Consider the following 13,359-nt stretch of genomic DNA (forward strand, 5'->3'; position numbering starts at 1 on the left):
ATAAAAATATATAAGGCCTCATAGAGGAATTTTTTTCTCTAACGAAAGAAAAAAATGGATACTCTTAATAGTTGCTAAACTTATGTTTCTATTTTACAGAAAATCATAGAGCCCATCAAAATATCAATAGATGTGTTCTGTTAAAATAAACAACTTTTTAACTTACAGTACTGCTATATTACAAATTAAAACACTAATTTTCTCAACAGAAACAATATAACCTTTTTTTGTAAACTTTTAAGTTCGTTATTTATTGATCAAGTAAAGTAATCGAAAGTTCATGAATAAGTCCATCCACGCGTCTCGAAGACGCGAACAATTACTTCAAATACTGTTATATTTTCCATATCAGAGAATAAATTCTCTTAAGCCAGGTGAAATATTTTTTTAAAGATTTGAAAACGATATTGGTAGGTTATGGAAGTTCATGAAAGTTTCTTCAATTGGGACATCGATGCGTCTCGAAGACGCAAACAAATTATATCATATAAATTACTGTTGTATTCCCAATATAAAAAAATTCCTTCCTCACATCAAGAAGATGAATGATTTTATTATGTTTTATTTTAAATTTTATATTAAACTTCGTAAATTGGTCCTGGTGTTTTGAATATCAAACAACTTTTTCTCATATAAACAGAAAAAAAATTTTTTCTAGCTTCATAAATCAGTACTAGTAGGTCATACGAGATTCAATAATAGGTCAATCGATTCCTCTCGAAGATGCGAACAAATACGCTAAAGATCTGATTGTTGTACTTTAGATATCAAAAAAGTTTTTCTCATATAAAAAAGATTAATTTTCTTTAAATCTGTAAACTAAAAAAAAACACTTCTAAATGACTGATCTAGCTCAAAATTTTATCGAACTTGCTTTTTGAACTCCGTGTAGTTTTAACTCTTAAGTTTGACCTAAGTTTTTTGAGAGATCCTTGTTCAAAAAATTTGCTAATTAATTAAATCATTCAAGTCAAAAAAAAGTTGTTTGTTATTCGAAAGAAGTACAACCTAAATTGTTGAAATCGTTTAATGTCCTTTTTTATTTTGAATTTGAAAAATATTTTAGTGTAACCATGAAATCGTGAGAATTTTTTGTGAGAAAAATGGGTGTGGTAAAGAATTATAAAAATTTTAAAACTGCAAATAAGGTTTTTTGCAATTATAATTTTAAATTTTACTGTTTTTCTTTTTGATTTTTTGATTGTGTCAAAAAATAGGCTTCTATAAACGAAGTTAATATTGTAAATTTAGAAAAGATTCCAAGCGCCAAATTTGTGCAGTTAGAATCACAGAAATGTATCTTTATATTGTTATGGGGGAAAAGTATTTTTTTTTATAGCGTTGGAATTGTTTAAAAGGGGTGAAATTTACGACTTGAAAATTATCTAAAAATACGACATTTTTTGTTTATAGTAACAAAATAAATATTTCTGTGATTTAAACTGAAGAAATTCAAAATTCGACAAAACTTTGAATTAAAATATTTGGTTTTTTTTACTTAAAAAAATTTTATCTTGCATAACAAATTTTTGTTCAATTTTTATCGTTGTTTAATAATAAAAGCTGGAGCTTCTTGATCATTTTTTAGCAAATAGGTTAAATTTTCTGAATTTTAAATTCAAAAACAACTTTTTTTCTCGGTTCCAGTAATTATATTTTCATAATTTTTACTCCATGAACATCTACTTAACTTTTTTTCGTTTTAAATATTGATATTTTGATGCAGCATTGTATGCATTACAATTGTTTTATTTTTTCAACACACAATTTGATTTTTTTTCGCATAATTTCGCATAATAATCAATTTTCCTATGCACAATTAAGACACTTTCAGGTTGATAATAATATATTTATTTGTGTTTTCCATTATTCATGCAATTTATCGACAACACTTATTGCTTTAAAAACAAAATGTAAGTTATTGAGAAATTAATTTGTTTAAGAAGCTGCGAATAATTAAAGGAAAAAATATAGAAATAAGTTAATTTGAAGTTTTGGAAAGCGTTTTTTTTTGTATATAGTGAATAAATTGTAAGAAAAATTACAAACCTGTTGTCCTCCCGTTAATTGTCTAGCACTTCTGAGAGCCTGATCAGGTCCTTTGTCAGGAAACGTTGCTGGGAATATCTCGCCAGTTTTTACGTTCAAGCCAATTCCGTAAATTACTGGCCATTGGATACCACCTCTCACAGTTGTGTTGAGTTCGCCCACACAGCAAAGTGTCAGGTCAATTTCAACGGGTTGCTTATGAAAAGCAGCTAAAAAATAGAAAAAAGTCAGTATATTTTTCTTACTGAGCAATTTATTATTGAATTCACAATGGCTTCGAGATGTAAAATTTTCAATTCAAGCAATACAAACATTCCGGTCTAAAGCTCTAATCAATCAATTTCGCACATTTTTAAATTGAAAGTTTTACTAATTTCAACCAGTTTCAGTGCTACCTTTTAATGCATAAAATTTTGATTGCCCAGCATGTAACAATCTGCAATTTAGAACGTTTTAATTTGGAATTCATATTTTCTAAATATTACATAAAAAGTTTATGTTTAAACACTTTTACTTAAACTTTTTTTCATTATAATGGCTTCTACTATAAAACTGTACAAATTTCATTGAAAATAAATAAATAAATAAATTTCATGTATTTCATTTAGAAATGGTAATATAATGTGTATTTTTCCATGTTTTAAATACCAAAGACTAGATCATGGTATCGGAATGATTTTTTATTTGGATATACTATTTCAGATTGAAAATAAGACATATTTCACTTTTTTTCTTTCGAAATTTATAACTTTTTTGTGATGTATTGCATCTTTCATGAGAAAACCCGAAAATTATATTATAAAAAAGTTCTTCTGGCCTGAAAAATGATTTAGCAGAAACTTTTTTTAAATATTGAAAAAAATATTTTAAAACGTGGGGTTTTCCTGAAAATCTTTTTTTGTTTCGTTGTTTCCTCGAAAATCTACGTTCAAGAATTTAAAAAAAGAGTCGTCATTTTGTCATTCTTCTAAATTTTGTCAATTTTTTAAATCAATTGAAAGAACACATTATTTTTTAAATAATTAAAATGATAAATTATTTGATTTTGAAGGGTTCAATTTGAAAATTAAAATGTCAAGGAAAAAATAATAGAAAACGGAAAATGAAAAGGATTTTTTTAGGTATTGAGTTGCTCTCTCTTTTGTTTAAATAAAAATTTTGGGAAATTCGGGGAAAATAAACTAATCGTCTTCAAAGACTTTCAGTTTTAAGTTCTACGATATTTAACGCCTGGGTCTACAATAGTCCAATTTTGAACGTTCCATTTTCAATATTAAATGGTTAAAATATAAATTGTTTCAAATTGTTAAATTTTGAAATTATTTTTTGAATAATTAAAATGATAAATTATTCAGTCATGAAGAATTCAACTTAAAAATGAAAATGACAACAAAAATGTGATAAAACCGGAAAATGACATGGATTCTCTTATGTGGGTTTGAGTGGCCCTATGTTTTATTGTAATAACAATTTTTGGAAAATTGAGAAAATTAACTATTCGACTGTAAATACTTTCAGTTTAAACTTTCAGTAAATTGTTTTGAATAATTTAATGTATAATAAATTGTTAGGTTTTAAAAACTTCAACTAGAAAATTTAAATCTTACACATAATATTATAAAAGAGTCCTTCGGAGTAATTTCTAGGGTCTGAGTAGCCACCGACGAGTTGAAGTTCCAGACGTCCTTCCGGATATCCGAGGGCTAATTCTGTTACCCTCTGGATCATCGACGCTGCAGCATCTTCCGTTCCAGCTCCGTCCAGATGTGCAAGGGCTACAGCACCAGATCCTAAAAATTAAAAATTCTATAATTTATTTACATATGAGATTCCACATTCTTTTTCCTATTGCTCTCTTTCCCCCCTTTTTAAAAATATTTCCACCTTTTTCTCTTGTTTTCCAGAAACTTCTCTTTTTCCTCGTTTTTGTTGTTGCTTAAATTCAGTTTTTGGCAGAAAATTAATCTTTTTCTATTGAAAATTGATTATTTTTAATTGTAAGGTCTACTACTAAATGTTCGATTCAGAATTGATCAAAATCTAATTTTATGAAAAATTCACTATTTTGAATTAAAAATTAATCTTTTTTATAGAAAAGTCCTCTTTGCTGGTTAGAAATGTACTTTACGGCTCGCTTTACGGGTTGAATGGTCTACAATGTATCGGGAAATGCAACGGTTTTTGACTGATATTTAGTCTTTTTCGTTTGAAACTTTGACAATTTGGTGGAAAATTCATTTATTTCGCTTGAAAATTAACTTCTTTGCTAAAATTTTAACTAATTAGTTTGAAATTAACTTGGTTGCTTTTGAAAATTCTACTAATTAATTGCAAAGTCATCTTTAGTGGGTGAAAATTAACTCTTATTTGAAAAATTTATCAAATTGGGTAGAAAATTCATCTATTTTTTTTGCAAATTCAACTATTTGGTTGACTTATTAACTATTTGATTGGAAATTAAATTTTGTTGGTGGAAATGAATTTTTTTTTGAAAATGTAGCTAAAATAAAACTCTTCTATAGCGACGACTTTGGGGATTTTGCATGTTCACGCCTAAGTGCTCGCCTGAGTGACAACGGCAGATCCTGCGCAGCTCCTGTTAAATCAACCTGCGGTGCGGCGTCAATTCTCGGAAGGGCTATAGAAGCGAGAGCTATTAAAGGGTTTTACTGTATTTAGTTTTAAATTAAGTTTTTTTGTTTAAAATTTTAATATTTGTTTGGGAATTCATCCTTCCTGGTTCAAAATGATCTTTTTTGTTTGAAATTCATCTTTTTGGATTGAAAATTCAACAATTTGTTTAAAGTATCAACTATTTGTATAAAAATTAAATTTTGTATTGAATACTGAAGTTTGTTTTAAATTTATTTTATTGTTATTGGGTTAAAAATTCATCTCCTTTGGTAGAAAATTCACGGGTTTTGTTTGGAAATTCGACAACATGGTTGAAAATTTATCATTGTAGGCTGAAAATGCTAATTATTTGATTAAAAATTAAAATGTTTTTTTGAAAATTTGTTTCTTTTTCTTGGCAGTTCACCTGTTTGGCTGTAAATGCAACTGTTTGGTTGAAAATACATCTTTTTGTTTAAAATTCAATTATTTTGTGAAAAATGCATATTACGACTTAAAATGTTAGAAATATGGAACTCACATTAATTTTTAAATATATTGAAATTTATTCCCCTATTTTCGTGAAATATTACGCTATTTTCTCACATTTCAAGAGTATGCTGGGCACAAAATTTCGACACAAAACAATTTTGTAAGGAGGGTTTTAAGTTTGATATGTGTCAATGAACTCCACCAAGGAAGCAATATCATTCAATCAATTGAATTATAATGGAAGTACAAATAAATTATAAAACTATCACTTGTGCTTCCTTAAGAGAAAAATAATTCTAAAGTACTATAATTTGATTCCTTATACGTGCCTGATTTTATAGTAGTCATGTCTAATTCTATTACAAGATATGATAATTGCGCAAATATGCTTGTCTGCATTGTCATCTCCACCGTAATGACATAATAAGAGAAGGAGCTACGGTAGACTACAAATGAGGGGAATTGCTTCGAGAGTATAATAGTGCAATGCAAGTGCATACCTAACAGGTATTCTTATTTATTCATCTAAAAGAGTCAGCTCCACTGAGCCATCAATTAAATTTAATTAAATTCATTCCCAGAGCACTCTGATTATTATTTTTATTAATATTGTACTCATGGAAGCTTAAGTACCGGTACCACTATTAAAATTCCAACGAGATCAGCATTGGCGTAGGATGAGGATAATTACAAGAAATATTGAAAATTAATATTTTTGTCTCATAGCAGATAGTTAGAATGTGGGAGGCACAATATTTGTATTTAAAGTACACCTCTTATTTGCTTACATTTCTCTACGTTTTATTAATTTTGTTTAATATTAGTTCAAAGCTGGAAATAAATCAGCGAAAAAGCACCAATTTTAACTTTAATTTAACACAAAAAACTCAAAAAACCATTTAATTTTAATTTAAAATTCTTTTATTCCGTTGAAAATTTGTATTTTCAGTGTAAAAATGCATCTCTTTTGGTAGAAATTTAATCTTTTTTTTTGCTAAAAATATAACTGGTTAAAAATTAAGGATGTACACTAGGTAAAATCAATCGAAATTGTTGCCAATCTTTAAAATGATTGATAAAATCGACAAAAAGAGATCTATTATTCTATGAATCTTGATGGAGGTTAAGCACACTTCAGAAAAAAATAATTCAGGTTAAAATGGTTTTTTTAACAGTAGTTATTTAATGTTTAGTTTTTCCTTTCTCTTTATGGAAAAGTTACCATTTTTATGTAATCAAGGCCTCATTTTATTCTTCGAAGGATTCTATAAATTTGTATTGTAGAGGATGCTTGAAAGAATAAAATGAGACCTTCATTATCAGGATTGAACCAAAATTGTAACTTTTCCCTGAAAGGAAAAACTAAACCTTTAAATAACTACTGTTAAATGAACCTTTTTAAGCTGAACAATTATTTTCTGAAGCGCGCTTAGAAGCCTCCATTAAGATTTACAGACATAAATATCAGATCTTTTTTTGTCAATTTTATCAATCATTTTAAAAATAGGCAACTTTTGAGATGATTGATTGTACGTAGTGTACATCCTTAATGTTCTTTGGTTCAGGATTTAACTATTTTGCTTCAAAATTCGCTTTTGTATAAATCCAACTGTTTATATTTAAAACTAAAATGTTTGTTTGTTAAAATATCTACCATACATTATTCGATGAGAATGCATTTTTTTAAATTCATTTACTTGGTTAAAAATTAAAAATACTTTATTCAGAAATCATTATTTTGTTGAAGATTTATCAGGTTAATTGAACATCCATCTCGTTGTTACCACTAATTTGGTAAAAATTTAAACACTTTGTTAAAAATAACATTTTTTTTGTTTGTTAAAAGTTCATCTGTTTGGTTGAGGATCTAACTTTCTCGTTTAAAAATTTGTCTTTTTTGTTGAATCTAAGATTTTTTATTTAAAATTAAAAGCTTTTTTTGGTTGAAATATCTGCTATATATTATTCGTTGAAAATACATATTTTTGGTTGAAAATTCAATTACTTCATTGACAGTTTAACTACTTTGTTGACAAACTTTTTATTGCTGAGCATCAATGTTTTTAACTAAAAATGTAAATAATTAATTTTTTATTAAAAACTCTACTACTTTGGTCCAAGTTGAAACCTCTTTTTTGGTTGAAATTTTAACTGTTTGGTTGAAAATGAACTTCTTTGTTGAAAATTCATATTTACGGGTTGAAGATTCATCTGCTTTACCAAAACTTCGTCTTTGGTTTGATAGTTTAATAGTTTGGATGCAATTTTTTTCTTTCTTGACTGAAAAACCTTTATTTGTTGAAAATTCGTCTTGTTGTTGAAAAAATTTGGTGGAAAATTGAAATATTTTATTGAGAATTCGTATTTTTAGTAGAATATTAATATTTGCCGGTTACAAATTCAACTATTTTTTAGATTCATCATTTTCGTTATTTTATTTAAATTTCGACGAATATTTCTTATTTCACATAATTTTAATCTGCCCTGAATTCTTTCCACTCACATTCTACTCAAATCGCTGGAAATTTTTTGATTTAAAAAATTTTTTCAATTATATTCTTTCAAATTCTTAGGACTTTCCTCAAAGTCTCTTGAATTCTTTTGAATTTAATTAACTTGTACTGAAATAAGTAAATTATTTTTAATGTTTTGAACTTTTGAACTCACATGAATTCATTTAAAATTCATCTTTAATTCTTATTAATTTCTCCCTAATTCATTTACCAAATTTTTTGTTATTAGAAATTTCTCTGACTTTTTTTTACTCTCGCTGAATTATTCTAAATTCACTAAAGTCTACGCAATTAAATTAATCAAAAAAATTTTTTAGTTTTTTTTTTAAATTTATCCATAAGTTGTTTACATTCATCTTGTTTTCTTGAGCATTTTATCACGTTCTTTGGAATTTATTTTTTTATTTTACGAATTTATCCCGAATTTGTTCAAATCACATGGAATTTTGTTGAATTTTTTTCCACTCAAAAGAACATTAGTCATATTATTAAAGCACATTAGTCACTTTTAATAAATTTGAGTCCCTTTTTGGGTGAGAAATGAGTCACTTTTGGTTACTTTTTTGGATTAAATCAATCACTTTTTCAAGTCAATTAGGCTGTGGCAGACCTGAATATTAAAACAATAGTTTAAACAACTAAACAACACATTATTAAGAAATTAGAAATTATAATTGTAATTTTTTTTATAAAAAGAAAGTAATAAATATTCACTTACATTTATAAGATATTCTTTATTTAAAAACTGCCGAGTCAGTATAACAGGAAACTAATATTAAAAACATTCATTCTCGCTCTCACTCATTGGCGACTGGATTCCGTCCAGGAAAATTACAAGTAACAAATCAACAATAAACAAAATGAACAATCAGAAAAACTTTGCATTGAATAACTTTTGTTCTAATCCAAGAAATTTTTTTTATAAACAAGGTTTTATTTCAAATTAGGATTTTTTTTTCATTTGAATGCAAAATCTTTCAGCGTTAAAAACTGTGTCAATATATTAGTTTTATTGTATTCTAAAAACAATATTATTTATTTAAATTATATTATTAACATTTGAAGATTTAAGGGACACCTGACAGAATATTTTTAACCCTTTGAAGTATATATTATTTAGAACTTCATGCGTGGAATGTTTTTGGGATCGCTAATTACGAATTTCAAGTCAAATAAAAAAAAATTCAAAATGGATCCAACATGGCATGAAAAATATTTATAAATAATTTCTGTTGCTTACAAAAAGGGTTCTCGAGGGTTTTCTGAGTCGCTTATTACGAATCTGACGGACAAAAAAGGGACTTTTTGGGAAGCTGCTTACGAATATAAAGTTAAAATTACAGAATTACAAATGGCGAATACAATATAATTTTAAAGCCACGAGACCAATTTTTTAACTTTGTTGCTTGCGATATTAGATTCGCCATTTTTAATTTTTACATCTGACTCACAATTAGCGTCCCAAAGAAATCTCAAAACCCCATTTTGAAGCGACGGAACTTTTTTGGAAATTTTTTGTCTGATGGAAAAGAAACCCAAGTTCGGATTGATTCAGAATAATGCCCACAAATTTGGTAAAGTATAAGGTCATCAAAAATAAAATATCAGCCGAATCTGATAATGGTCTGTAAGGCTCTCAGTTTAAAAGTTTAAAATTTTCGTTTAAAACTGAGTGAAATACAAACGATTCGAAGGATTTTTTGTAGGCTATTTAAAAATATTTTAAAACAATTACAATAGATTCTAAGAATTTTCAGAGGATTGTAAAGATTGTAGGGTATTTTAATAGGTTCCTAGGAATTTTCAAGAGCTTTAAAAAAAACCAAGTCTAGAAACCTAGAAAAATGCATAACCAGCATTAAATATTTGGAGATGTGCTAGTAATTAAAAAATCGTAAATGCAAAGTTTTTGAAGCTAAATAATGTATTTAGTAAGATATAGCTGAAAATATTTGGAAAAATTAGGTAACATAGGCGAAAGGGGGTAATTTACGGATGATCCTTTATGAATGTCCTGCGTTTACTTTTTCTTGGTATGTTACTGTATTTTTTCCCCCTCTTCGGGGTCTCCTAGCCGTGCATCGTGTCCGTGGTCTTTTATAAAATGTTAACACACTTAAAAACCGGTTATCTAAGACTGTACCAAGAAGATAAAGAAGATGGTGTGGCAATAGATAGAGAAACAGGAAATATAGTTGAAGTACGCCACTGTGAGGCATCGCAGATAATTATCGAACATCACACGAAACAGTCTTCGTTATGGCTCCGGCTGTGCCAGAAGGCGGTTGTCGCGCCTTGCGAACATTACATCGCCATCAGGCAGAGCCATGGAGAACAGGGTCCTAGAGAGCCCGGACGGCTCGCAACGAGCCTCTAGAGTCGAGTTAAGTCAAGTTCAGGCCAGACACGCTGCCTTATTGGAACGTATTTCAAACAGTTTGCCGGTTTGCCGGCACTCTATATGTGTGCCTGCTTGCATCATGGCAAAGGATTAAGATGGTGAGATTCTTTCGCGATCGAAAGATCGATCCATCGGAAAAAGATGCCGACAGAGAAGGGGAGAAAACGAGCGCGAAAGATAAAGCGAATCGGCTTGTCGGACGTCACGCCTTTCGATTCAGCGATATTTTCCACTGATTTTTGCTTGCCGAGTTCGATCTGCTCGTTAAGGATTCCTAGAATGATTCCACAGTTGTTTCCACTTGGATTTACTTTACCCTCACCGCAACCTCCTACCGTTTCCGAGTTCTTGAGACTTCAGATATTTCAATTTAATCCTTATACACTCGGTGGTGAATTTTGAACATTATCACTCAAACAAAAGCTGTTAATTGGTTCAGTTTTTGATGCTTATATGTAGATTGGGTCAATAAAATTGAGTGGTTTTACATCACGACTCAATTTAGGGTATGGTGGGCGAGATGGGCACAGTTTTCTTTTCCACGTCAGTATTTGAAATCTGCAGTTTATTCCTGAAAACATGCTTTACAAATATTTTTCAAAAATTGTTTTCTTTGGCTGCCAACAACTTATATTATTTTACAATACAGACTTAACAGTGCAGCTGACATACTTTTTTGCGCATTTTTTCGGACTAGAATATTATCCCGGCCTACTGATTTCTACAAAAAGGTGTTAGGTGAAAGTTAGATTGATGCATAGGAAGAGCTGACTTATTCCGCCCCATATGATAGTTTAAAGTAAAATCAAAATTTCACCTATTTCTGTTTCACAATTATAGAAAAATCTGTTAAAAACATCAAATTTAATAAACAAGATCTCTAAGTATCCACCGGGAAAAACATCTAATTTGTGATGTTTCATGATTCTTAGCCTTCCTACAAAAACATACTAAATAACAGAATATAGTTCTTCAAAATTCAACTCTCGTTTTTTCAAAATTCATTCAACCTCAAGTAAAAATAAAAGTTTGATAAGATTGTTTCTGATATTATTACAAAAACACTTACATGAAAATGATAGCCTACGACAAAATTGAGCGGCTCATCTTACCCCCCAATGCCGATCTCGCCCCAACCTATCTTGGTACATTTTGAGCATATACCCAAATTTACAGAATAATATTTAATGGATTCCTATTTTAAATAATAAAGTTTAATGTCAACTATTGAAGGAGAGAGTGACTAGAATTGATTCCTAATCTTTTTATTTGATAACATTGTTTTTATAAATACCTTACTGATCTTTTAAAATGAATAATGAAAATATGAATGTTAACATGATGATCTAACTTTTTCTGAATTAATGATAAATGTTAGCATTCTGTTATAATAAAATATCTCATTACAATAAATTTTCGCTGTTTTTTAGAAAGTGAATTTTCTGCAGCGGTATTTCCAGCTTATTTATAGACTGACAACATGTGAACAAAATAAAAATGTTAAATATTCATACCGGAATGCCTGACGACGACGATTATACACGTAGTCATATCATCCGACCCAAGGATGCTCACATTTTCTGTAAAAAAAAGAAGTATTAGCATGAAAAAGTACTAAATATTTATCTTTTAAAATTGAAACAAGATTTGATAAGAATGCATTAAGTCAATCCTAATTAATTAAGTAATCTTTAAGTAACTTTTTCGCAGAAAATAGATTTTTTTATTAAAGAAGCCACTATTATTTGATTTAAATACATTAGTACAGTGAACTCTTGCCTGTTTCAAGGATCGCGAAACGTAAACATTTGGGTATTTCAAAGCTGGAGGGGCCCCCACCTGTATCGTGAGTCGTGGGGTGATTTTGTCAAGCGAAGTTCATTGGCTGCCCCGGCCTTGTATCGGCGCGCGCTGTAAGCATGTGTGCGTCCTTGCATTTGCGCATTGAATATTTTAGCATGACGTCACAGTCACGATAAGACAGGTGGAAATGCCAGGTAGATTAGACTGCATACCCGTTTTTGGAAAAAATATTCGAAACGTAGAAGTAAGTAATAAAGGTCTGAATAGTAATGTTTTTTTAAGTGTATGATGCATTTGCGCAATGCTGCTTCATCATTTTATCGTTTGAAGACCTTTCAGTTGGACAAAATACAATCAAATATCCAAAATTTGAGGTTAGAGTTCTGATCAATCGATCTGATACACTAACTTAAAATTTTGTATATTTTATTTTACTTCGTGACACTTAAAGGTCATCAGTTGACAAAAGAATGAAACATGACTGAGAAAATACATTCTACACTTGGGAAATATTACTATTCGTACATGTATGACTTACTTTTTCGTTTAGAATATTTTCTCCAGAAAGTTGTCTGCATTCTCATGACGTCATGCTAAAATATTTGATTAAAACCAACGAGGGCTTCCTACTCTTCGGGTCTCTTTTTGATTGGTTAGGCACTGACTCAGACAAGTCATACCGGAACCGTTGAGGTAGGTAACTGAACTGCGCAATTTGGAATATCCCAGAATGGGGGACTTTTAAGTATATAACCTTGAAATAAGTGCATCTTGATATAAGCAAGAGTTCACTGTACTTTTTTATCATCAGTGCCTAAATACAAAGCATTTAAAGAAATTTGTAACTAACTTAAAGTAGAACTTTTTTTTAAACTAGTATAAACAAGTTCAATTTTGAATACAATTTTTAAGAATTTTAGATCTAAGAAATTTTAATGAATGACCGTAAAAAATGTTCAACAATGATTAGGAACACTTTTAGTTAAACCTTTGGATGGGCCAAAATAAAAGTTCTTTTATTGTTGCTGGACTTGCAGTGGTGACAAGACTAAAAACTATTTTTTATACGCAATGAAAAACACATTTAGGGTTGCTACAACACTAATAAAAATCATGGAATTTTAACAGAAGAGTCCTGAAATTATCAAAAAGTGACTTAAAATTGTGTAGTAGCGCCTATTTTTAAATCTTCATGATTTTATTGTAAATTCAAAGATATAGGCCTAAAATAAACACACAAGAAAAGATATATACTAACTTCCATATATCACAACGCTGCTGAAGGCTGGTGACCTTCGCAGCATGAAAACAAAAACACAAACCCAAGACGACTTTCTCGGTTCCAGTTCTACTTCCCCCCCTCTCGCAACCCTCCCTTATTAACTGACGTTTTTGGTGGGACTGACGTTAGAACTACAATCTCCACCATATGACGATTTGATACTTAACTTTGACATGATTTCGACTCAGAAAATAAACTTATTGCAT

At 29.4% G+C, this 13,359-nt stretch overlaps 1 protein-coding gene across 3 annotated transcripts in view; it reads right to left on the minus strand.

Moving 5' to 3' along the window:
- Positions 1–13,359, minus strand: part of LOC117168106 (protein N-terminal asparagine amidohydrolase) — a 153,447-nt gene that overhangs the window by 6,123 nt on the left and 133,965 nt on the right. For all 3 annotated transcript variants that reach the window (XM_033353491.1, XM_033353493.1, XM_033353494.1), the window contains 3 exons: positions 11,583–11,648; positions 3,657–3,839; positions 2,050–2,258 (listed from right to left, as the gene is read on the minus strand). In XM_033353491.1, the coding sequence (XP_033209382.1) occupies positions 2,050–2,258; positions 3,657–3,839; positions 11,583–11,648 (458 nt within the window). The remainder of the gene's footprint in view (positions 1–2,049; positions 2,259–3,656; positions 3,840–11,582; positions 11,649–13,359) is intronic.

This window comes from Belonocnema kinseyi, chromosome 2 (genome assembly GCF_010883055.1).
Source record: "Belonocnema kinseyi isolate 2016_QV_RU_SX_M_011 chromosome 2, B_treatae_v1, whole genome shotgun sequence".
NCBI classification, from domain to species: Eukaryota; Metazoa; Arthropoda; class Insecta; order Hymenoptera; family Cynipidae; genus Belonocnema; species Belonocnema kinseyi.